The sequence below is a fragment of the Lagopus muta genome, chromosome 12 (genome assembly GCF_023343835.1).
Source record: "Lagopus muta isolate bLagMut1 chromosome 12, bLagMut1 primary, whole genome shotgun sequence".
Classification (NCBI taxonomy): Eukaryota; Metazoa; Chordata; class Aves; order Galliformes; family Phasianidae; genus Lagopus; species Lagopus muta.
The window spans coordinates 6,085,926-6,110,380 of NC_064444.1; the positions used below are offsets into that span (position 1 = coordinate 6,085,926).

A 24,455-nucleotide genomic window follows, 5' to 3' on the forward strand; every position below is an offset into this window, starting at 1 on the left:
TTACTAGGTTGAGTGTTGGGATCGCTTCTGTTCCCAAAGGAATTTTACCAGAGTAGGAGTTTTATATATTTTTAAACGATTAAATATAGTTTTGTTTTCAGGCAGATGTGATCAGAAAGGCAAATGGGATGCTGGTCATCTTTCACACAGTAAGAAAAGAAAAAAAAACCTTTCCTGTCATTAAAACTGTGTGTAAGCAGCTATTCTAGTCCTCACAGGGTGAATGCTGTAGGAAACCATAGAAGGCCAAGCAGCTGGATTTGAGACAAAAAAAGACAACCAAGCTTTTCTATGACATAAATTACTAAAAATCTGTAAAATACTTACGTTCAGTGCTGCATACTTCAATATGAGATTTCAAGTAATCTTTTAATCATTCATAATTTCCTCTGTTTTCTTCACTTATTTTCCCATCTAGTTGTTCCTTATGATCTTACATTGGAAACCTTTGAGGACAGACGCTTGGATGTGTGTCTGAAGAGTTACACAAGGGTTGGGGACCCACTCAGTGCTAGTAATAGCAATACTAAGCAGCTATTGACATTTCAAAAGTGAACTCAGCCTAAGCAATTGGCAGATTCTTCAGTCTTTGTGTAATTTTAGTGACAGTATTCATAACTGAAGCTTGCCTGCGACTGGAGTGTAGATTTGCCCAACAGCTTTTGCTGGTTAAATTCTTACTGTTTTATTTAGATCCCACATCTTCTGTCTGCCAAATTTGTTAGTCTGAGGAGATTTAAATCCTCCAAACGCTATTGACAGGACTGCTGATTTTAGCAAGCCTATTCTTTTTTGTAAATAGAGGCAAGCTAAGGTTTGACATTAATATCACTGAATACTACCGTGTCAACATTTGTTGAGCTGTGACAAATGCACCGGGAGGTTCATGTTGGTTCCATTTTCCCTGCAATGCCAGCTTTCTCCTCGTATCTGCTTGAATGAACTTTCTTCCAGTTTGTGTTTTTTTGAAGGAGAGGTAACAAGGAGAGCAATGTAACAGCAAAGGTCAGGACTGTCCAGTGAGCTAATCTCATCTACTGCCTATCCATCACACTTCTGTTTTGTTCTCTTCTCTGTTAGTCTATTTGGAGGTCTCTTCAGCAGCTGAAGTGACAAAAGTGATCATTCACTCATGTATTTGGGGAATATTTTTCTTTTCCATTTTCAGGGAGGGCTTTTTTCAATTAAAATACTGACGTGGTTAAAAAGGAATGGTGACTTGTTAGATTTTCTAGATACTGCACCAGCCTCAATGGCAGTGCCTTCTCTGTCCAAATGGAATTCCAGATTCCAGGTTAGATTAATAGGCAAGATAATTCTGGTAGACGTGTGAGTTGTAAATAATTAATACTAGTTTTTCTAGCTGTATTCCTTATATTTCATCCCACTCAAAATGTTCTCTTCTTTGAAGAAAGATTAAGTAACTAAAGTTTTTCGATTGAAATCAGTACATCAGTAGAGTAGATTAAGCAGAATCCCTGAATAATTCACATTTCATAGGTGACTCACGTGTGTTGATTTTATAAAATTAATTGGCATCTGTGTTTCTAATATACATTTTCTCCATTAAGCTGGTCAGCAGGTGAATGGAGTGCATGCAGCAAATCTTGTGGAGGAGGGCAACAAAGTCGTCTCATCCAGTGTGTCCAGAAAAAGGCTTTCCAAAGGGAGGAGGTAGTGGCCCATTCCCTGTGTCCTGTTAGCACCCCTACACAAGTGCAGATATGCAATAGTCAAGAATGCCCACCTGAATGGAGCCCTGGACAATGGTCTCAGGTAATCTGCAGAAAAACTTGTGTTTCCTATTGCTGACATAATGAAAATTATGCCAAAAATTCTATGCAGAAAGAAACAGTGCAAACTGTGAAAATCAATATTGTACAAATAGTTCTATTTGAAATGATAACTTGTAAGCTATATTTTAATGAGCCTTTGTAAGTGGTCAGAAAGGAGGGCTTCCAGAAGGGGACATGTGGTGTCCTTTCTGCTGCATACAAGCAGATGGAAGATTTTTTTCTGGTTTCGTAACTTAATGCTCAGTGAATTCTTCAAAGCCATTAACTCCTGTCTGAGGTAAGTTCCTACAGCAGTATTAGCTTTTCTTAGAGATGACTGGCAGCCAAGGAATGAAGAAATATTTGGACTTATTAATGCACACACATTTTTAAATTGTGAATTGATAAAGCTGTGATTTACACGTACAATAATTGTTTCTCTACTTTTGCCTTTGTTAGAGTAACTCTAAGTAGAACACTGCAGCAGTTAATCTCCCTGAGGAACATTAGGCCCCTAGGCAGATTCCTGTGTGTACACACCCTGCTTCACAAACCTGTGAAAAGCTTGACATTAAACCAGTCTGAGTTAAAAAGCACACACATGCTTACACAAAAATCATTTCTGCTCTGTCTGTGACTATTGTTGCTGCTGGCACGAGCTGTGAACGTGAAGATAAATCAAGTATTGGGAAATCTGTAGATGTAAGAGACAGATGACAGTAAACCTATATAAGAAAGAATTATTTTGATTTTTTCATATTCATTTAGTGAAACCCAAGGTGGATTTAAATTTACTGAAAATTCTATTACTCCTCTTGGTACTTTTATTCCTTAGGTGTTCAAGCACATCTTGACCTAAGCTTTTCAGGTTAAGAAGCTTCTCCATGTGAGTGCCCTGTAATGTACTGGGAGAGACAAGTAATTTTTTCTTCCAGTGTATGTGAAGGCAACGCTACTATGGCAAAAGACTGTGAAAAACAGATATGACAATTAGATATTTAAAAGGGAAGAACAAAATCTTCAGACACATTCACATTTTCAAACTTTACCAAAAATTTTAAAATAATCAATTATCCCCTTCTTTAGGAGCTGTATGATTCAAGTTGGGTTTTTTAAATTAACCTATAAAAATTAAGTTCACAAGTCCTTATCAGACTTATTCAACAAGTTAGCAAAGATTTTAAGTCAGCTGAAAGCTACTATATCACAGGCTCAAAAGAGTTAAAAGAAAAAAATGCAAACTACCCAGTCTCTCTTCACAAATCAGAGAATCATTTTAAATGAAAGGCTTTTCCATCTGTTTGGGGATAAGATTACAACTAGAGATTTTCAGCAAACAGGTATTTCTGTTCTATGTCAGTGCACTCTGCTTTCATGAAATCTTTAGAAAACATTTATGATTTAATTTGTACACTGATAATGTGGTATTCTGCGTTGGAATGTGCCTGTTAATTATTGTAAGAACACTTAGAAGAGAATGCAACAAGATAGAGAGTCCACATAATTATTTCAGGGCTATTTCCTCATTTCATCAGAAATGGCTCATTAGTGCATTTTGTTGGCTGCTGAGGCAATGAAAGCTATGGAATGTCTTTTCAACTGAACCACAGTTCAAGCAATACATATTTATTCACTAGTGACTTGTCCTAAGCTTCGTTGTAATCTTGGCAATTAACTTCGGTCAAGCATCTTAATCATTTTCTATGTCAGATTCTGTCTTTTTGTGAGATTCTTGTGAAGAAGTTATGTATAGATTCCCTAGGTAGTTTTCTCTGTCTCCTTCTTGTCCCTCTGGGCCAACATGAGGACAAGATAACAAATAGCTGAGAACATCTTGCTGTGGGAGATTTTCAGATGGGAGGTTAGAAGTAGCTTTCAACTGTGCTGTCTAGAGAAAAAACAATTTTGCTCACAAATCCAACTTTCCTCATCAACGGAAAAAAAGATATTACTTGTCCTACATGGGGGCTGTTAAGAGTTCATAATTTACAAAAAGAGAGCACTCAGAAAAACACTGTAAGACCGACACGTAGATATTACTATTATGGAATTTCAAGCTTACTTGCATTATAATAGCAGCTACAGAGCACATTAACAATGGTTCCTGTGTTCTGCTGTAAAATACAAATAATGTCGATGTCCATTTCTTCTAGCTCAAATTAACATTTCTTTCCATCACAGTGCTCCAAGACTTGTGGGAGAGGTGTTAAGAAGCGGGATGTCTACTGCACAAGTACTACTTCTCCCAAGCTTAAAATCTTGCCTGAAAGTATGTGCAGCCAAGACCATAAACCTGAATCCCAGCAGACCTGTGTGCTAGGACGCTGCCCCAAAAATGACCGGCTCCAGTGGGTGATTGCTTCCTGGAGTGAGGTAAAGTAAAGTAGGGCTCACTGCCTTCCTTTTGGCATTTTGACAGTGTTGACTTGGGGACACATACACAAACAGCATAGGAAAAAAAGAAAAGCTAAGCTGACATTTGAAAATCAGGTGCTGTGGGCAAGCCGCTATAAAAACACAGTTCTTTACATTCAGATGTAGTTAGATGTACTCTGATGTCTTTGCTTTTTTGGACTTCCGGTGACTTAGCTTCATATTTCTGTTTACACATGTGGACTTTGGGGTCTTTGGGGTTTTATAATGCTTTTGTAGTTCCATGTAATTTAGGTTATCTTGAGCGTAGCCCAGTCTCCTCTGAATGTGTTTCTATAGATTTAAAAGGTGTGCTTTGCTTTTGCAGTGCTCAGCCTCCTGTGGCCCAGGTGTACGCAAGCGAGAACTAAAATGTGGTGAGAAAAGCATCCATGGGAAATTAATTACCTTTCCTCAGAGAAGATGTAGAAACATCAAAAAACCAAACATAGACCTGGAAGAAGCTTGTAACAATGGACCTTGTCCATCCCAAACTTTGTACAACATGGTGTCTGGCTGGTATTCCTCACCCTGGCAGCAGGTAGGAATGGGAAGCTTTCTCCTCCCTCCTTTCCCATCTATGTATTTTGGTTCAGTTAACTTCTTTGTCATAAGATTCAAGAAGGTTGCCCTAAAATGTTATTTGTGCTTCAGAGCCACTTGATTCCACTATTGTTTCCCAACACTTCCTTTTCAGTGTTCTAACTGCACTGTGATTGAACTATTACATAGCAATATGCACAATGTATTTCAGGATCTGCACAGATTGCCTGGAATTCCCTAAATACTATGATTAATTTGAGGATCAGTCTGTATTTGTTTCTACATTCTTGCAAATAAGCTTCTGTATTTCTGGAACTTATCTACTTTATGAGTCACATATCAATGAGCCACACACTCATTTAATAACATTTACATGAAGCAATGTATGCCTGACAATTGTAATCAGATGAAAATGATCATATTTATCTTAAAGACAACTTTTCACGAAACACATACAAGTAAAAGGCTTATTCACTCTAAAATACTTCATAGATCTTCCTGCAAATGCATAGTGTTTTTCCCCAGACACTGCCATAATTATGTTTCCAGGGGGAGCTTTATCTTTGCTCCGACAGCAGGATTGGGCCCAGAGGCTTAGAGTTCAAAAGAAGTCAGTGCAGCCAATCAGGAATGGGTTTTCTGTAATATTCAGTTTGTCTACATGCCTAAGTAAGGAACCAAATTTTCAGTTGAGTCCTTAAATAACCATACTTTCGAAAGGACTCAAGAATGCAGAACAGATGCACACACCTTTGAAAATCTGGTCCTGATAGGAATCGCCAAGCATCAACACATCTGATCCTGACCTCTCTCTGAAAGTCTCATCTAAAGCACTTCAGAATGTTTTCCTTTGGCTTTCATGGGCTCCGATAGATTCTCTATAATTAATTTTGTTGTTGTTGTCTACAGTGTACAGTAACATGTGGTGGGGGAGTGCAAACCCGGAGCGTGCAGTGCCTACGCCAAGGGAGACCAGCCTCTGGTTGCCTGCCCCATCAGAAACCAGCAATCCTGAGAGCCTGCAATACTAACTTTTGCCCAGCCCCTTCAAAAAGAGGTAAAACTCATCTCTACGTTCTGCAGCAGCTTATACTGATGTACATAGATATACTCTATGTCCAGCAAAAATTACCTTTTCGTTACACCCACTTAAAATTTAAATTTGACACCCTCCTCCACAAATTTTCCCATATTTTCAGCTTTCCAGTTACTTTCAACACTATAGTATCTCTCTTCCCAGAGTTAACTCCCTTAAAGCAGACTTGAGTATAACTGAGATTTTAAGAATAGAGATATGCTTTATATATATATATATATATTTATATTTAAAAGTTAGCACAGTGTGGTTCTGAGCTGCAGCTTCAATTTATGCTTTTGTGAATGTCCTATGCCGGAACTCTTTTATGATTAGAAATAGTGGCTTTAGAATTAAACAGTAAGAATTTGCAATTTATTTTTAGTGTTTTAAATTCCACCCACACTTCAGATTGCAACAACCTCCAGGGTGTTCAAAAATGCTTTTGCTAGACTGTAGTTTTGCTTCTTCTCCTGATCAGTACGGCCCAATAGGTCAGGGAAAATGAAATTCAGCTTTCTTCTAACTTGTATGCCTGCTATATCCCTCTTTCTATCTTCAATGTGTTTTGAGTTCTGGAGTAGCAAGAATCTTTGTGTCAGTGATGGAATGAGAATTCTCTCAGAATCATCAAAGAAAGAGAGAGATGCATTTATCCCATATGCATATTTGCTCAAAAGCTGGCTATTGCTTGTGACGCCTTAAGTGATGGAAAAAAAAATTAATGGAGGTCCAGGTTTGTCCAGTGCAATAACAGTTACCTAGTCATGTTAAAGCACTTCAAATGTTAATTTTCAATATATAATATTTTTCATATATTTCACATACTGTACATTAAGTGTCTTGTTACCATTTTAAAACAAGATGCTGAAAGTAACGTCTGTAAAACGTCTGGATTGCAAGAGAAATGAAGTAGAGTTGGGAGCAATGGTCAACCTCTGGCCCTGCACCTTGTAATTTGACATTAGACAACAACCCCTCATCTGTACTGATTCCTGATATTCAGTGCAGAACACCCTGAAGTGGTGTCTGAAGAGTTAGACCCACTGTAGTAACTCAAGACATGCAGAGTATCAGACCTGAATCCAAACTAAGATATACTGATAAAATATACCTAAAGCAGATACATGAGCAGTTTTCCCGTTTTTCTAATTAAATATTCTTAGCAATTCAAATGCTAATTAACATTCCTAAGAAGTTCTGCTGTACTTCAGAATTTCTGTATTGCGTTCTCTTCTGTCATGATACAGCAAGCACTCTTCTTTCACCCCAGTCTCCCTCTGCTATATTTCATGTCTGAAGTAATGTCTGTTACTAATTTTGGCTTTAGCCTGTTTCTTTCTTGCCTCACATCTGCAGGAACTCTTTCACCTTTATTATAACTGGGTCGTCAGGCTCTAGAGATCAATTATCTCCTCACTGCTCTCTAACTTTCTGTCTAAACCAGCAAAAAGAGAAGGAACCAGCTGTGCTGGAATCACATCGAAGCAAATCAGTCTCCATTATCAGCCATGCAGCTCCAGCTCAGTGATCACAGTCAAGAAATTAATGTTTCAGGGAGAGTTTACACACTTTCCTAGACAAGCTGGGTCACTTCCATCTGTTAGATGCAGTTACGGTCACCATAACTCCTAACAAATCCAACTGCTTGAAATGAATCAAAATTAAAACAACATGTAAATACTTGAGTAAATAGAAATAAGGAGCTGACAGCCTGGTCTGCATCCACTGAAGTTAGTGGGAGTCTTTGTGTTTATTCCAACAGTCTTTGGATTAGGTCCCAAGAATAAAGTTTTTGGCCACACCTCTGTAATGTTAGCATTGTGCTCTGGTCTTCAAAAGGGGATAAAGATTTATTAACATTAGCTCCTCACTGCATATGAAGTTAAAACAACAACAAACCACAACAGAAACAGTCATCTGTAATTTTTGGAAATTTACCCTTGCACGCTGGGTGATCGTCCCAACTCGGAACAGCTTTCCTTACCTGGAGCTGTGCAGCTTTTCATCTGTCGACTGCTTTGGAAAGTGGCACTGTCTGTTCCCCAGTGCCAAGTTCTGTGTGGTGGGCAGTAGTTGAAGCAAAGTGAAAGCTGGTGCTAAACTAGCAGATCCATCCCTCCTGACACTCAATTAAGGCATATGCAGTATGACACTGAGCTTCCTAGTTCCTATAAAACACCTTGTTCGAGGACAGTCTTTTCTTTACTTAGGATTAGCATTTACAGATGGGATTATGTTTTTAAAAGCTGAGCAGTATTTTTCATTTTTCTATTCATTCAAATAAATCTGAGGATGATAAAGGTACAAAAGTATCACTATTACCATCATAAAAAAGAAAGTTAAAAAAGTGAAGTAGTGAACTAATCAAAAGAAATTCATACACAGAGATCAAGATAATTCCCAAAACCACATGATTGATCTGAGAGTGTAGACAACATTGGCTAGATTTTCTTCAGTGCCTCCTTTTGAAGTCCCTTTATAGATCACGTAAACAAATTCTGTTCTCTGTTCATAGGAGATTTCAGTTTAGCTACAAATTTTGGTCAATCTCACTGAAATGCGTTGCTGCTCTCACAGACATTGTTGATTTGTTTACAAAGCATCCATATGAATCACCACTCTGCTCTTCTAAAGAAAACTAAAGAATCCACTCTAGTAAGGAGTAACTATGAAATGCTTTTAAAGCTACTGGGCCATGTGCATAAATGAGCTGCACATAAGTTGGTGAAATGAAATCATAATGATACATTTCTTTCTAACTCATTTTTGTAATTAGAAGCTGGGCTTTTCAGAACCATTGTCATCTTGTCTCTATTCCCACTAGTTAAGTTTTCACCACTATGGCATAGTCAAAGTCCTGAAAGCCTGATCCGTGGCACCTAACTGAAGTGTTTAAGTTAGAAGTGCGATTCCTTACGTTCCCTAAAAAGCTAAATGCAGAAAATTAAGTCACTTTGCAAGGTGCTGGTGGAACTACTGTCTGATTTGTAGAAATGCTAAACCGTTGCTTGGATTTCTCTCTCTCAGATGATCCTTCTTGCGTGGATTTCTTCAGCTGGTGTCATCTGGTACCCCAGCACGGTGTCTGTAACCACAAATTCTATGGCAAGCAATGTTGTAAATCATGCACAAAGAAGAACTGATAGCAGCATGTTATCTGAACCCTTCACTGGCAAAATTTTCTTCTTCAATTTATGTTGAAATTAACTTTGCTTTGAGCCAAGACATGGTGCCATGTAAACCACTGATGGAAGAGACATTTTTTTAAGGGAATGTCTGAGGTACAGTAATTGTTGGATATATGTTGAAAAATGAATGTTGTTTTTTTTTTTTTTATTTGCTGACCTCACTAAAGTACAGGGTACTGTGGATCACTTGAACACTCAGACTCAAGGGGCAGTTCTTTCCTTACAAGTGTCACTTTGCACTGTCACGTTATGAGGAAGAAAATCAGGCAAGGATGCCTTTTGTGGCTAATTTAGCAGAATGCAAAGCAAAAGAGATTGGGATCTCAAGGAATAAGGTTACAGCATGGCAGCATGACAGATCACAGAATCAGAAGTGTCTCCTTTTTTTATCTTTTATGATAATATCATCCCAGGGCAAGGAAGCTGTTTACTGCCATTTTCACAGAAAGACTTTCAAATGACTGTTTGGAGAACCCAGTGTCACACGTGTGACCACGAGAAGTAAATAGTGCACTACAAAGATATATGGTGCTTCTCTATTGTACTTGCTGCTGGAAAAGCAAGTTTTGCATCATGCTTATGTTTTTGTTCTGAAGAATTCATTTTCTGCTTTGTCTAGAAACTCAGAGGTGGTTAACTAGTAACTTGAAATGTATTCCTAGAAATATTCAGTGTTAGAATATTTGGACTTTTAACATTGCTGTGTTACAAGTAAAATAGAATTTCATATTTCAACTAACTCAAGGAACTCAGATTTATTGAGCTCAATGTTATGTTTTCAACTTTCTAAGCTCATAAGATATGTAAATTTAAAATTTAAGCTTGATATATTAAAGTAGATTTTTTTCAGAAGCTAGGTTGTTTAAATGCCAAGATACTGAAGAATGTCTTCCTTTTAATCTCAAATCTCTGCAAATTTTGTTTCATCAGTTGCCCAAATGAAAGAACAGAAATATTATAGTCCATTAATTCATGCCAAACTTCTCTAAAGTTATATTAAAGTTATATTTTCATACAGGTGACAAGAAAAAATTGCAAATACTAAGCAGACTATTTTCTCTGACCAAATAAAAATCATTTCTATTTTTATACACTCTCTTAATACTTACATTTAATTCAGAATCCACCGGCAAACAAAACAAATGTAAACAATATTTATCATCATTCCATACCAAGATGTTATGTGACACTGTACATCAAATGGTACAGCTTAAAAAGTTTCTGAATTTAAAAAAATTCAACCCAACATATTTGCCAAACCCGTTCTGAGACAGAGCTGTGTTCTACTGTAATTTTCTGGGGAGTGGCTATAAGGGACATATTTATCTAATTCCACCCAATCCCACAACTTCTTTTGATGAATGTAGCTGCATTTTACTGTTTTTTTTTAAGTATCAATTCAGCATAAGATTAGCCAGCTCAGCACTAATGCCAGACAGTGGTCACTTAAAATTATCAGTTCCTTTTGCAACAATTTAAATTAAAAACATGTATTCTATGATACTGTAAGAAATGATGATTGGAAACATATCTCAATCTACACTGCTCTGTCTTGATATTCGACATTGTATAATTATGAATTCTTTTCTAGGAAAACAACAAGGTTTTTTTCTGTTTTGTTTTGTTTTTATAATTGTGTCCTTTTTATTATTTGATGTAAAAAAATTAATTTATTAATGCATAGCTTTTCCTTTATATTTCTTTGCTCACTTCCTTAAGTGAAAACTGAGAAAAGAAAATGGCAGTGTCACAAAATATGACTTATGATATAAAAAAAAAAAAACAAAAAAAAAAGCAAAAAATATAAGTGTATTATTTAATTATTTTATAAGCTTTGTAATAAAGTACTTTAACTGTTTCATTATATTTGGAATTGTAAAATTCATGAATAAAATATGGAGGTTATAAATAAATATCAAGTAATATAAGTGGTGTATGCATTTGTTTGTGTTTATGCTGATCATGCCTTAATATCTTTAAAACATTTTCTTCTATTCTTCTACCACATAATTGCCTAATGCTGGTGACTCTGAATTCACTCCAGTTCTGAGGAGGCACAGCAACTAAAGCAGCCCCCAGAAGAGTGGGGCTCCTTGGGGCAGTGGAAATTTAGTTACGTATGAATTCTCTGCCTAACCCTGCCCTTGCCATTCAGGTTTTGTATGGGTTAATATTGGTAAGGAGCTCTCAAAACAGTGCATTTGAGTGTTAACAAGCCACTATGATGAATGGTGGGGAGGTCATTCCTTTCAGGGACTCAAAGTCAGGCGTATGTTCCAAGGTCATGTGAAACTTGTCCACTTTTGAAGTTTCCTTTATACTGGTAAGTGTGGAATGTATGACTGACTATTCAACAAAGTGAGTATATTGTAGCTGCCTTTCGAGAGTAGATGGTAGTTCTCATTTGAATGGCTACCTTGAAACAGTTGTTCTGGGCTCTGCCCCTTTCTGGCGCAAGAAGGTAAAATGGACATAACTTCTTAGTTTTTTATCCATAATAACACAAGCTAAAATGCACAAAAATACAGATGCATCCCTATATGCAACACAGAACAGATCCATCCATTCACCCTTTCACCCTCTAAAGACAGCAGAAACACGTACATCAAGCACGTATGTCACAGAACCAGCATCTCTCCTACCTGCCTGTGGAACTAACAAGTTTCCAAGTCATTACCCAGTATGGACTAACAGGGACTACATCTACTCACTGAAATATTTTACATATACTCTCTAACATTTACTTGCCACTTGTCCATTCACTCATTAGCACTCAGGCCTTTTATAACAGCGAGCTATATGGAGTGTTGTTGTTAGAAAATACCAACCTTACTTCTGATTCACAGTGTAATCTAGTAGGTGCTAATAAATGATAGCTCAGTCTGCTCCTGAAAGATCCCCAGCAAGTGCTCTTTTGAACGTGACTTGGACTAGTCATTTAAATAATTATTAAGCACATAGAAGAATTCAGACTCTAACTGCTTCGTGTTCTAGTCTAGAATTTTGGAATTAAAATGAATTGACGCTTGTCAGTGAATTACAGAGCTGTAGATGGATGTTGAAAGAGGAAATATTGCTTAAAGATGTGCTATTGTGTGGCTGGATCAACCCCAAGTCCACAACTGCTTTATTGCTAAGCCCTCACAACGGTATTTGGTATACAAAGCTTGGCAGTTTTTTAGAAGTATATTGCTGCAAGGCTCACTTTATGAAGCAGAATGGGGTCTTTTCACAAAGGAATAGCTCTCTTTCCTGTACTCAGATTTCATCACTCAGGTAAAGGATGCATCTGCCTAAAATTCAAACAGATATTTAATGAATGGCTTGATTGTGTAAATCAAACTCAACTACCTTGGATGCCCAGAAGACATGAAATGTTGGAGAGAGCTGAATATTTTGCTGCTCGTGGTTTTACAGTAACACAATCCACAAACCCTATTTCCTTTACTTTTCAGCAAATTCTATTCAAATGCATCAATAAAATAAATTACCATTATTATTTCTATTGTAATGGAAGCCCAACCCTTCTGAGTCACTGAAGCCCCATTGTGTACAACGTTCTAAGTACGTCATGAAAGGCTTGCTGCCCCAGAATACAACAGGAAACAATAGGGAAAGAATGTGCTAACAGTAAGCTCATTGTGATCAGAAATATTACTCATGGGTCACTGTCTGCCTGGACATTGCAGATGAGATCTGAAAGCAAAATGTTGATGAACTATCTTGATTGCACTTTGAAAGCAAATACTGAGCATTGCTAAGTCTGAGAGGAAAGCAGAGCTAGTAGGGAAACTGTTAATAATAATAGCAGTCCTGACCAAGAAAGTGACTATCATGAGAGGAAAGCAATATTTATGAATCATTCAACTTGTTAGCCTGGCAGTTATCAAGGACTGCAGAGATGTGAGTTTTTGGCAAGGACGTAAGTCATCTTGCCATCAGAAAGAGTTCTGAAACAAGAAGATACAGCTGCTAAAGAAAATACCCTAAATTTTTCCTTATATAAACATAAGCCAAATCAAACTGACCTTCCTGTCTACTTCCTGCACATCACGCACCATTAGCACAGCTTCTCTTCTCTTCTAAATGAATTCAGGACTTGGTTTAGCTGAAATGTGCCCTTTGATGTATATATTTCTGGAGTTCTTCATCTTGCAACTTACAAGTAGCACTTGCTTCCCATGAGAACATGCAGTGATAGACATAATGGGGCTGTATTGACTGGCTTGTACTGCAGATGGCACAAATACCGGTTGCTACCTGCAGCACTGCCCATGGCAAGTCATTGTCTCTGCCCTGGACAGAGGTAATTAGATCACTGGCCAAAAAACCCACTTCTTAACAGTCAGCACATTGCGTAGGGTTAAAGGAAGTAGCTGCTGACTCGTTTTCAACTGTCTGAATGTCCCAGGTGAATAGAACTAATGGTGAAACCTGAGTTTCTGACCTCAAAATTGAATGTCATATCTAAGCAATTTTCCTCGTGCACTCTGAAAAAAAAATATAAAAATCTAAGAGCTGTACTTCAAACTAATAAATATTTTATGCAGTTTCTATTCAATAATAAGTATTCAATGGTGAACAGTATCTGATTTAATTTCTCAACTCTGCCAACGGAGGCATGAACCTTTAGCTAAACCCTCACTTTTGGACTTACTTTCCAAGCATTAAATCAAGCCATTCTCACCATATATTTCAGTCTTCTTAAACGCTGATTACTCACAGCGACTTAAGACAGACCCTAACATCCTTTAGGTGAGTTGGGCTGCTAAGCATTAGTTTATTATGTTCTGTTGTGATAATGTTCAATAATCCTTTTGTAACAAGACAGGAGAACTGACACAAAAGCTCATTCAAAAATCATATTAATAGGTTTACGATATGAATATTTACTTAGGAAATTCTTACCTATGGTAAGTAAATGGGTTTCATAGAAAAGCATACATAAGGATTCCATTCCTTATATCTGTGTATGTAATATCTGCATCAGATTTGCCTAAAGGCTTCTCCCCAAAGCAGGAATCCCCTGCTTGCACTCCTGTGCTTCCACGGAAATACTGGCCCTCTCACAGCTCTATTTAGATTGCAGCTGAAGATATTCAGGACATCTGCAGGATTCAAGAGCTGTTCTTGTACGGAATACTTAATCCTATCTATAATGCTCTTTCTGACCAACTTTCATAGTGCTCGTGGGATGGTGATGTATGGCAACCATTGTGACTCCTTACCTCGGGCACTGCAGAAAACTGTAGTGGCAGCCAGGATTCCTGCAGGGCTCATGCAGAAGCAGCATTTTAGCACAGAAACAGATAGATTTTCCTTCCATAAAGAAAGATAAGAGGAACTTCCATTGATGGTTTCCCTGGATACAGCTATGACCCATTTTGCAGGAAAAGCCATTCTGATGCAATGTGTCCTCAGAGCACTGGAACTCACATGTCCACATTGCATATGCAGCATACCTGTTGAACAAGTAAGAAGGAATTGAAGTCTTCTCCCCACACCAATGATTTCTCTATACTTCTAAACAAAACGATGACAGATGAAAAAAAAAATTGCTGAAATTGTTTTCGATGTTATATTATTAATATCCAGATGAATCATAGAGTCACCAAGGTTGGAAAAGACCTATAAGATCATCCAGTCCAACCATCCACCAATAACCAATAGTTCTCACTCAACCACATCCCTCAACACAACGTCTAAACTTCCTTGAACATCTCCAGGGTCAGTGGCTCCACCACCTCCCTGCGCAGCCCATTCCAGTGCCTACCACTCTTTCAGAAAAGCAGCATTTCCTAATGTCCAGCCTGAATTTCCCAATCATCTCACAATTGGCTTTTCTCTTTTCTTTCTTTCTCTCTTTGTTCTTCCCCAAATAGATAAACCTCTCAAAAAGGAAAGTGCTTCTAGATTATTCATGCTGTTAATGATATTTCACCACTTACACGTTGGAGTTTAATAAGAAGATTAAATATGCAAATCATATTTTGTGAAAGATGAAATATCATTCTTCTAAGACCTCTAAGAGAAGTTTAACTTTCAAAGAACTTTACTATACAGTCGCTCTCATTGATAGATAACATTTTAATCAGATCAGAACATTTCATTTCTGGACTCAGATAGTGCCTGTCAGCAGAAAGTTCATCAGCTGAGACTTTGTAAAAATACATTTCAAATACTATGTTGTCCATCACTACCATGATTTACTTATTACTGTCTTTGCTGGTGTGTGGGGAAAAGTCAACCAGCAGTTAATAATAGGCTGTAAACACAGCTCCAATTAAACGTAGTATATACTTCTTCAAACTGTACCATTTACCACAATTTAATTTTGAGGTTTTTGGTGTCCACTTCTAAACTGCTAGTTACAAACCAAAATTGCTTATGAACAAACTGTAACATCTAATTTGGAAAGTATTCAGCTATTGAGTGAGACCTTAAGATTGTATATGAGCAACTGTGATATACGTCTACCATATTACACGTTCTGAACTCAAATTGTTGTTGTGTCTTGTGGCCAGTTAACATCTAATTCTGACTTCTTTTTTGTTGTTTCAACTGCAATTGAACTTGCAAAGAAAATTATGAACTGGTTATAAGCTTCTTGTTTAAGTATACAGCTTGCTCAGTGTCAGTGTCTACTAACCTCTAGCTAGACTAGACTTATGCTACGTCAGCCATATTGATTCAAGAACATATCAGCACAACTCTCAGGTAGCTGACATAAAGAACATAATTAAGGCATTTAACATCTGGCACGTTCATGACTCATTTTATTTATTACTTTACAGCAATTCTGCACTGCAGTATATTTTAAGAATCCTATTTGATTTCACCAGTCATACCGCCATTTGTAAGGTAGAGCTAAGCCAGAGAACCTGTGCCCATGCCACAGTGTTGCAGATTGGGTGTGAGCAGTGGTGAAAGAGCTTCATCTGAGCTAAGTGGCTGAGAAGTGAGTTCACAGAACTGCTTGTCTAATAGGTGAGGGTTGATGCCAGAACTACGAAGTACAGTTTGAAATTACACTGGTCCTGAGCTTTGACCTATTGTGATCACTAAATGCAAGGCGAAAGAGCTTTGTGTTTGCTAGACGGTATTTGCATCAAACCACATTGGTTTTTGATCCATGTTCCAGTGGGAGCCAAAAATTAGTTTTCCACGTTGAAGCATAACTTGAAAATAGAAGGGAACTTATCTTCTGACTGGCAACAAGCAGAAAAGAGATATTGTCCAGCATATGCTGATACTCTCTTGTTCTTAATTGGATGATCTGTGCATTCCTTTTATACCCATTGCTGCATCTGTGAACAACAAGGGGGATTTTTTTCTCACCCACATAAGATCATCCAGACATTTTCAGACACATTCCAGTATTATTGCTTATATTTTAACCTCTTCTACAATTTTTCTGTGGATTACCATGTTTTGAGTATTTAATATTTTGTATTGTCTGCTATAAGGTGTTAGACAGTAAATTTGCAGCTTGTTACTTTCACTGGGGAAAGAAGAGAGAATGGAGAACAAAAGAGCAGATAATCTTTTGGTTCATCCTGGACATTACACTTATGATACAATCATCTGCTGTGTTCAGATCCGATTAGACAAAACAAGTCATTGCTTTCAGCCCTTTGACCATCCATCCCCAGTTCAGTATAGCAAATATAGCAATCCCTCTTCAATTAGCTTGGTTAAATAATTTCTATTTGGGGTGGTCACAGCTAGCACCTCACACCTGCATGAAACCAAATGCAACGGGGGCCCTCTTACTGACACTGGTAAAGCATTGTTCTAATGAGAGATCATGTCTTAGTTTGCTTTTAGGTCAGAATAGAGATTCCCTTACCAAGGCAGATTTTATGATCTGCCACCCAACTGTTCTTATCAGTGTATATACAATATACATAGTATTAACCTTCCAGGCTAGTTCTTTTTGTTTATATGAGGAGCTAAATTAAGTTTAAAAAAAAAAAAAAAAAAAAAAAAAAGAAAAATTACTATTCTGTATATGCTATCTGTTCTTGTTCAGGAAATAACCAAAGTAAAGAAAGCTTCCTAGATGACAGTCATACTTTGCTCAAGGACAGAGTACTTCAAGAACTGGGTTATTCTTGATGGTGGCTTTTGTAAATGCTCTTCCCTGATCTTCTCATTAACCTTCTGAACCTTGTGCCTACTGGATGGATCCCAGCCAGCAACTACCAAAGAACTCTTTGAAAGCAAAGTTTAAACCTCAGCTTCCAAACTGCATTACTGCAGCATACTAACTATATATATGAGGGAGACAAACAGTGTATTTATCTTTTTGAAAACAGCAGCTGATTAAAAATAAAGTACCAACAATGTGAGAAACATACAGTCCTGAGACCTTCAGACATTTTGGCACATAGCTCCGTCTCTCTCAGACAATTACATCCCCTTTCTTCGCTGCTTCTCTCCTGTTTTTCTCTCCCTCGAAGCCATGGGGGAGGTGAGAGCAGAGCTGGTTGTGAAGTGTCTTAGGATAATCCACTCTGACAGGGAACTATGCTGATTACAAGTTATGGCTTTGGAACAGTAAGGCTCCCACTGCTGTTCATGTATAAGTTGCTGCTTTCTATTTAAAACTTAACAGTCACATCTAATCAAGAGAAATAAGGACAGTTTTATGAATTCCATGAGAAAAATTCCCCTCAGGTGTAGGCTGCATGGTTTGATCAGCTCCAGCATCATGTTTTAGCATTTCATGTTAATCCTGCAGATACTCAGCCAAGAACACTAGCTTTCTATTCTCCTGATGGCCGTGCAAAAACATTTCAGCAATTTGTTATTATTTCAGCTAAACTTGCAATATGCAAATTAAGATTTATGGTAAATGAAGGCTTAAAACTATGCATTTGTCTTCATACAGAAAAGGTATCGTATATTTGCAAGGTGCCAAAAATATGAGAGCTGGGCAGCAAACAAGCAAATTACAACTCTCAGAAGGCACTGGTGAGCCGTACATCAGCATTTCGTGTCCTGATGACAGGAAACAAACTATTTCACAGTTGAAGACTTTCCGGAAGATATAGAGTTGACCCAGCCCCCAGCCTGAAGTATCTAGTTTCAGTTTTTCCATTTGAATATTGTTGAAGCGTCAGGTAAATTTAAGGTTTTCAACAAGACTACACTAAAAGAAAAAATATTGTTTTATGGAACAGAAGTATCCTGTTGAAAATACAATGATGGGAAAAAATGGATCGAGTACAGATAACATTAATATTCCCTACTATTCTCCCTACCTATGCATACACAATTAACATCATTCCCAGCCATGTGCTGATTCAGCTTTGCTGCAATTATACTAAGGCAAAGATACTGCTTATTCCATATCTCATCTTTCTGGGGTAATACGGAATTACACAGACCATGCAAGAAAGATTCAGATATGCTCTAGAGAGATGCAGTCCTGTGTGGTCTTATTCTGTGCTTTATATTTTGCAGTATTGAAGACAATAGGATGACACATGGACTTGAGAGAGATCTGCGCATATTTTCCTTCATAAGTCAGGATTTCCAATGAAAAGCTCTGGAAAACAGAGATACGTGTCCAAACATCAGCTCAGTCTGAGACTTGGGGTCCAATTTTCATCTCAATCAGATGTAATTTCCCATAAGTCAAAGGATTCATAACCATACAAAAATCAGCACACACAAGCCAAACTCAGACCACATCTGGTAGTAAGGACAGCTGGCAGTAAAGTAATACTGGATGCAGCGGTACAGGCCCAGAGAAGAGTGCCTAAAAATGCGGCCAGCAGAACTGGACCGGGGGATGCTGGTCAACAGCAGATTAAACGCAAGCCAGCAGTGTTCCCAGGCGGCCAAGAAAGGCCAGCAGGACTAGGGAAGTGACTGTCCCTTTGCACATGGCTCTGGTGAAATCACATCTTGAACTAGCAGGTTTGAGTCTGTCACTACAAGAAGGATAATGAGTTGCACAGGCACACACAAAGAGCAGCAAAGTTGGGGAAGGTACTAGAAAACAAAAATTCTGAGGAGTGGTGGGGGACTGGCCAGGTTAGCCTGGAGAAGAGAAGGCTCAGAGGAGAGCTCATTGCTTTCTATGATGATCTGAAGGGAGGCTGCAGCAAGGCCACTGGTGTCTTTCCTCAGGTAAAAAGCAATAGGACACAAGGAAATAACCTCAAGTTGTGCTGGGGAGATTTAGATTGGATATTAGAAAGAATTTCTAATATTTAAGAGTATTTAAGAGATGTGGATGTGGCACTAAGAGATGTGGCTTACTGATGGGACTCTGTAGGTCAGGTTGATGGATGGACACGATGACCTTGAAGGTCCCATCCAATCTAGGTGATTCTATGACTTTAACAATGTGAAGGATGTTAAATGAACGGCACGCTTCTTTTTTTTCTGAATCTATGCTTTCACAACTTACAGCTTCTGGTTTCTGGAAGCTGCTTTGCCTCACCTCTAGCTTCCTGGAAGAACAACATATCTTTAGTTATGCATAACATTTCTTATTCCCTGATTTTACTTGTATGAATACTATCTAGAATTCGAAAAATTGGTGTTGCAAGGAAGTTGTTCAAGCAAGGCTCAGACTTAGCTCATATAAATACTTCATTCTGCACTTCAGACTTTCTCATGGTCTTGGAGGCTGAAAGTGGTTTTAATTAGAGACATTTGATGTCCAATACTCATGGAGAAGGTGCTCTTTCAGCCCAGACCTTGCAGCTGATCCCTGCCATGGCTGATGTAAGGGTGCTCTCCAGTGTGAGATCAGAAAATGGCATGGCAGTGAAAGAATTATATTTTAGCAAGTGAATAAAAATATGTGTTCTTAGACAGCCACCTAGTGAGCTTAGTGAGGAATCAAGAGCTGGAAGAAAATTCAGTGAACTGTGGGAGACTGGAGTTACTCTATAGTTACAATGCTAAAATTACCAGTGAGCTTCATAGGTTTTTATCCTCATAGTAAATGCAGTAACTGAGAAAGGCTCTTGAATTACTGAACAGCTGTGAAAAGATTCCTTATTACCTAGCAATTCTATAAATTAATGTTTTGGTGGAAGCTTAAGTATTAAAAAAAAGATATCAAGGCTAAGTGAATTTCAAACTGTTTAGGAACAAGTGTACATGTGTGATTGCAATATGTTTTTTCATCTCACCTATATATTATATAACTATTTCTAAACTAAAAGACTTCTACTGATAGAAAAGTTTTACACCACATAACATTTTAAAAAAAAAAAAAAAAAAAAAAAAAAGAGCCAAAGTCCAGAGTCTAAGGTTTGCAATTGAGAATTTGGACAGAGAGCATGCATCACTGGCATATGTGTTCAAGGAAACACTTCTGCTACTGAAACTTGAACATTGTGAAAATAACAAAGACTTAAGTGATACAAGAGAACCTATGACTACTGTTCATACAAAGAATAGCATCTACATTTACAGCTGTAAGGGTACTTAGTACTACATACCAAATTCCATCCCTGTGAAAGAAAAAACAAAAACCAACTAATGCCCCCTGACAGACAGCCATAAATGTTGACAGAATATTCAGGTATGATTTCTGAGTTTGTCTTTGCAAAGTTATTCCTGGGAGATCACTGCAAAGTTCCATACTTATGGCTTCATATCTTTAGTTAGTGCTCTGGATGGCCACAAAGGCAGAATATGCAATTTTATCCTCATGTTAGGAAGATGCAGAACGTGTGGATTTATAGCAAAGCAGCCAGAGCTTGAACCTCATCTGTCCAGTGGTTACATATTAACCACTGCTTCTTAAATTACTTTTTCCTATGAAGACTTCTTAAAAGAGAAAGCTCCCAGATGGTATCTTTTAAAACTGTGATCATTGAAAATGAAAAGTTCAGCTGAAATAAAACATTAAGACACTAATGGAAAATATATTAAAAAAAAAAAAAAAAAAAAAAAAAATCACCATTCTCCAAAGTTTAAGATTAATAAGCCACAAAATAACTGTACGAAGGTGAGTAGGTCAAAGAAGTAACAAACACTGTGGATTACAATCTGTTTGGGATGCTGTATAGTTTCTACAAGCGTCTACTTGCTATCTCCCAAAAATCAGACACAGAGAACTACAATAGCTGTAGATTGTGTCAGTCCTAAACCATTGCTGGAGCTTGAAAATACAGTTTCTTTGTTCTTGCAGACTTGTTTGTAATCCACAAATCCAATAACATAATAAAATACTAAAAGTAGCATACTTTGAATCCCTCTCAAACACCACTTCCACATGTCTAATTAAATACCCTTCACACACACTAAACAATTGCAAAGAAAAAGACCTCTCCCTCATGAGGGCCAGATGATTTTAATTAGGTCTCACTCAAAAATCTTCCCGCACTCCTCGCGTGGCTCAGCTCACTTCAAAACGCACAGTCACACTGAGATCTCACGCTGTTGTCCGAGCCTCATTTCCTTTCCACATTGCCTTCTGCTTTTCTGTTCCAATTTCCACCCTGTTCCTTAGGAATTTACTGTCATCCAGCCCTCAGAGCTCCAGTTCTGACACTACCTATACATGTAGGGCTGGTGTCATTTGATTTGATTTTTTTTAACATCTCAAGAAGAGTTAGCCTGCACATATGGCATGCTTCTCTGTAGAAGCTGCACAAAGGTTCCACACAAAATCTATGGAAAAGGAGAGATAACATTCACATATTTATTTCAGGAAGATTTAATGATATAAGACTATTAGAGAGCATCCAAAGGAGGGTCACAAAGGGTCTAGAAGGCAATGCAAATGAAAAATGGCTGAGGTCCCTTGTTTTGAGGTGGTGATTTATGGTGGTCTACATCTCATAGACAGGTGGAGAGTCATGAAGCAGCATTAGGGGAGGGTCAGATGGGCGTTAGGGAAATGTTCTTCACCAGAGGGTGGTGGGCATGGAAACAGCTCCCTGAGAAAGCAGGCATAACACCAAGCTGCTGCAGTTCAAGAAGCTCTCAGACAGAGGGTTTGAACGTTGAGTAGTCCTGTGTAGAGCAATGAGTTGGACTCAGTGACTCATGTGGGTCCCTTCCAATGCAGGATATTCTATATTTCTGTGACTTACAGTCCTTTTGTCCTCTCACAAATGCAACCCGATTTGCCATCAGCCCAGCAACTGGAACATAAGTAGATGTTTACAGATAATGCAACTATTTCTTCTGCTTCAGTGCAATTGCATAGCTTACAAAGTCCTGTAGCTTATCCTTGTGTGATTTCCTTTCTTGATCTTAAGTATTTATACACATAGACGAGGAAATAGCTACCTACTACTGTTTTAAGGCAGCATTATACCAAAGATTGTAGTTACAAAAATAGTTGAACGTTAATAATCACTATTAGCCCTGAAGCCATGATGGTACTGAGTTTTCTATCTACATATATAACACATTCTTGCTTTTATGCAGCTCACCTTAAGTGTAAAATTCATCGCTATCGGACTACACAGCAGCTAATACTTCTTAACACTTGTAAAAGTGTAAAATGTATTTCTTCTTTGTTACATCTGTAAAAGTTCTATGTTCTTCTTTTAGGTAATATTTGTATGGCACTAACTTCTACATTATGCAGTTAACATCTTTTCAGTGACAAACCCTAAAAGCAATCCTTCTGAGTATTTTCTCTAATTCTGTGTTCCCATCATGTTTAGAGATCACTTTTTGCAAGTATTTGACTTCTGCTCCTGAAAAGTGGATGAGCTCTGCATGTTTACAGATATCTGATACAGAGAACACCTCTCTTATGAGCAGTCATTCAGATGTTATTTTTTAAAATTATTATTATTTTTTCCCCTCTGTGATCTTTTGTCCTGACATAATCTTGTGATTGGAATTACCCTCTGTGGCACTGACAGTAGCCATAAGACATTACAGAATTTCAGCCTGTTGCAACAAAAATGTGAACAGCTTCTGAACCTACAAGACAGCATAGCCTTAAATTCTGTTCCAGGACTTTCATTCATTCAACAATCTGTTCAATACTGCTGCTCTGCCACTTTATATAAGCAAAAACTTCCCACAGCTCATCCAGAACTTAATAGAGTGCCCACTCCTACCGTTTGACGTTTTACATTGCCCTTGTGAGACAGTTCCCTCCACTGATCTCCCCTAGCGGTCTTAATTTTGGAACAGAAGTGCTGTGTCATAGAAGCAGGCTGCATGGTGAGATGGTAGAATCAGTTGTTTAGAGAAACTCTTAAGTCATGTGGGAAAAATTTTAAAGGCAAATTATAGGTGTTTAGATCATAATGAAATGATCAGCCCTTGCTATATATATTTCATGGACATTACTAATAGAAATGCTAGAACAGTCATACCCAGCATAGTGCTATTCTTACTACTCGGCATCAGCAAAACCTGAGCACTTTTCACCTTGTCCCTGTATCTATATATCAAGAGATCTGTGGAACAAAATTGCAGAGAGGCTACCATTACAAGGCTCTGAAAACATGGGAAAAGTGAGCTCATGTCTACCACTCACTGTTGTGTAAACATAAGAGGAAATGATCAAAAGTTGGTGCTAGATTGGCAACAGCACATCCTGGAGAATGGAGCAACAAGACAACTGCTCAAGCACACTTGATTAAAATCACATGTCCAGGTTAAGCCTAAACAGTTCAAAGTTTTAGTTACACTGCTGTCAGCACAGTGGAAAGGTTGGCTAAGCTACAGTTACAGGTTTGGGGAGGAGATGGCCTAAGTATGTCCAAAAAGCTCTGGTCAACCTTTGATTAAGGCCTACCACTGCCAAAGCACAGCCCAGAAGTTGTTTTGTCTGAATTCAAATAGTGGTAAAACCATGTTTTTCTTACATAATGAAAAGCACAATGCTTATTTAAGTGGAAAATCGTGACTGGTAGCATTAATCCTGACATTTCATAGTAACTCTTCTCCAGAGATCTGAAAGCAGGTGGCAAAATTGCTACAAGAAGCTGTACCCTTCCTTCCTTTTATGAGTGCACAAATATATTTCAAAACTTTCCAGCAAGTGAAAAAATAAGGTACCATTTCGTTCTGCTCTTTCATGCTATATCCACTTCATTCTGAGCTCCCTTAGCTAGAAGCATTCTATTCATGTTGCTACAAATGGAAGCAAGTTTATTAATGTTTCACCTGTTCTTCTGATATATACCTCCAAGAAGAGAAAAAGTGTTTATGGAGAAAGCCTTTCACAGCCTGTCACCAAGCTCTCTAACCCCACTTTGCAAGCCTACTTCATTGAAAGTACAAAATGGAATACTTAAGTGAGCAGTTGCATTCATACTGTTTGCCTGATGGTTTTCCATACATGTGGATCTGCTTGTATTGCTTTAAGAAACAAATAATCTTGCAAGTAAAAACAAGAATGTGTCCTTAAAATTGCCCTTCTGAAAATAGCTCAGCCTACTTGTAAGAATTCCTGCAACTTAGCACATGCTTCATCTTCAGCTGAGAGTGTTAGCCAAGCAATAATCAGCA

General features: G+C 37.9%; 1 protein-coding gene and 1 long non-coding RNA gene across 9 annotated transcripts in view; one reads left to right on the forward strand and one right to left on the reverse strand.

Annotated features, from left to right (window-relative positions):
* Positions 1 to 10,768, forward strand: part of ADAMTS18 (ADAM metallopeptidase with thrombospondin type 1 motif 18) — an 87,092-nt gene extending 76,324 nt beyond the window's left edge. For all 8 annotated transcript variants that reach the window (XM_048958393.1, XM_048958394.1, XM_048958388.1 and 5 more), the window contains 5 exons: positions 1,572 to 1,776; positions 3,957 to 4,148; positions 4,516 to 4,728; positions 5,640 to 5,787; positions 8,836 to 10,768. In XM_048958393.1, coding sequence (XP_048814350.1) covers positions 1,572 to 1,776; positions 3,957 to 4,148; positions 4,516 to 4,728; positions 5,640 to 5,787; positions 8,836 to 8,951 — 874 coding nt within the window. In that variant the 3' untranslated portion in view covers positions 8,952 to 10,768. The remainder of the gene's footprint in view (positions 1 to 1,571; positions 1,777 to 3,956; positions 4,149 to 4,515; positions 4,729 to 5,639; positions 5,788 to 8,835) is intronic.
* Positions 1 to 24,455, reverse strand: part of LOC125699158 (uncharacterized) — a 249,467-nt gene that overhangs the window by 54,866 nt on the left and 170,146 nt on the right. Inside the window, exon 4 of the long non-coding RNA XR_007379462.1 lies at positions 14,225 to 14,458. This is a non-coding gene — a long non-coding RNA (uncharacterized LOC125699158). The remainder of the gene's footprint in view (positions 1 to 14,224; positions 14,459 to 24,455) is intronic.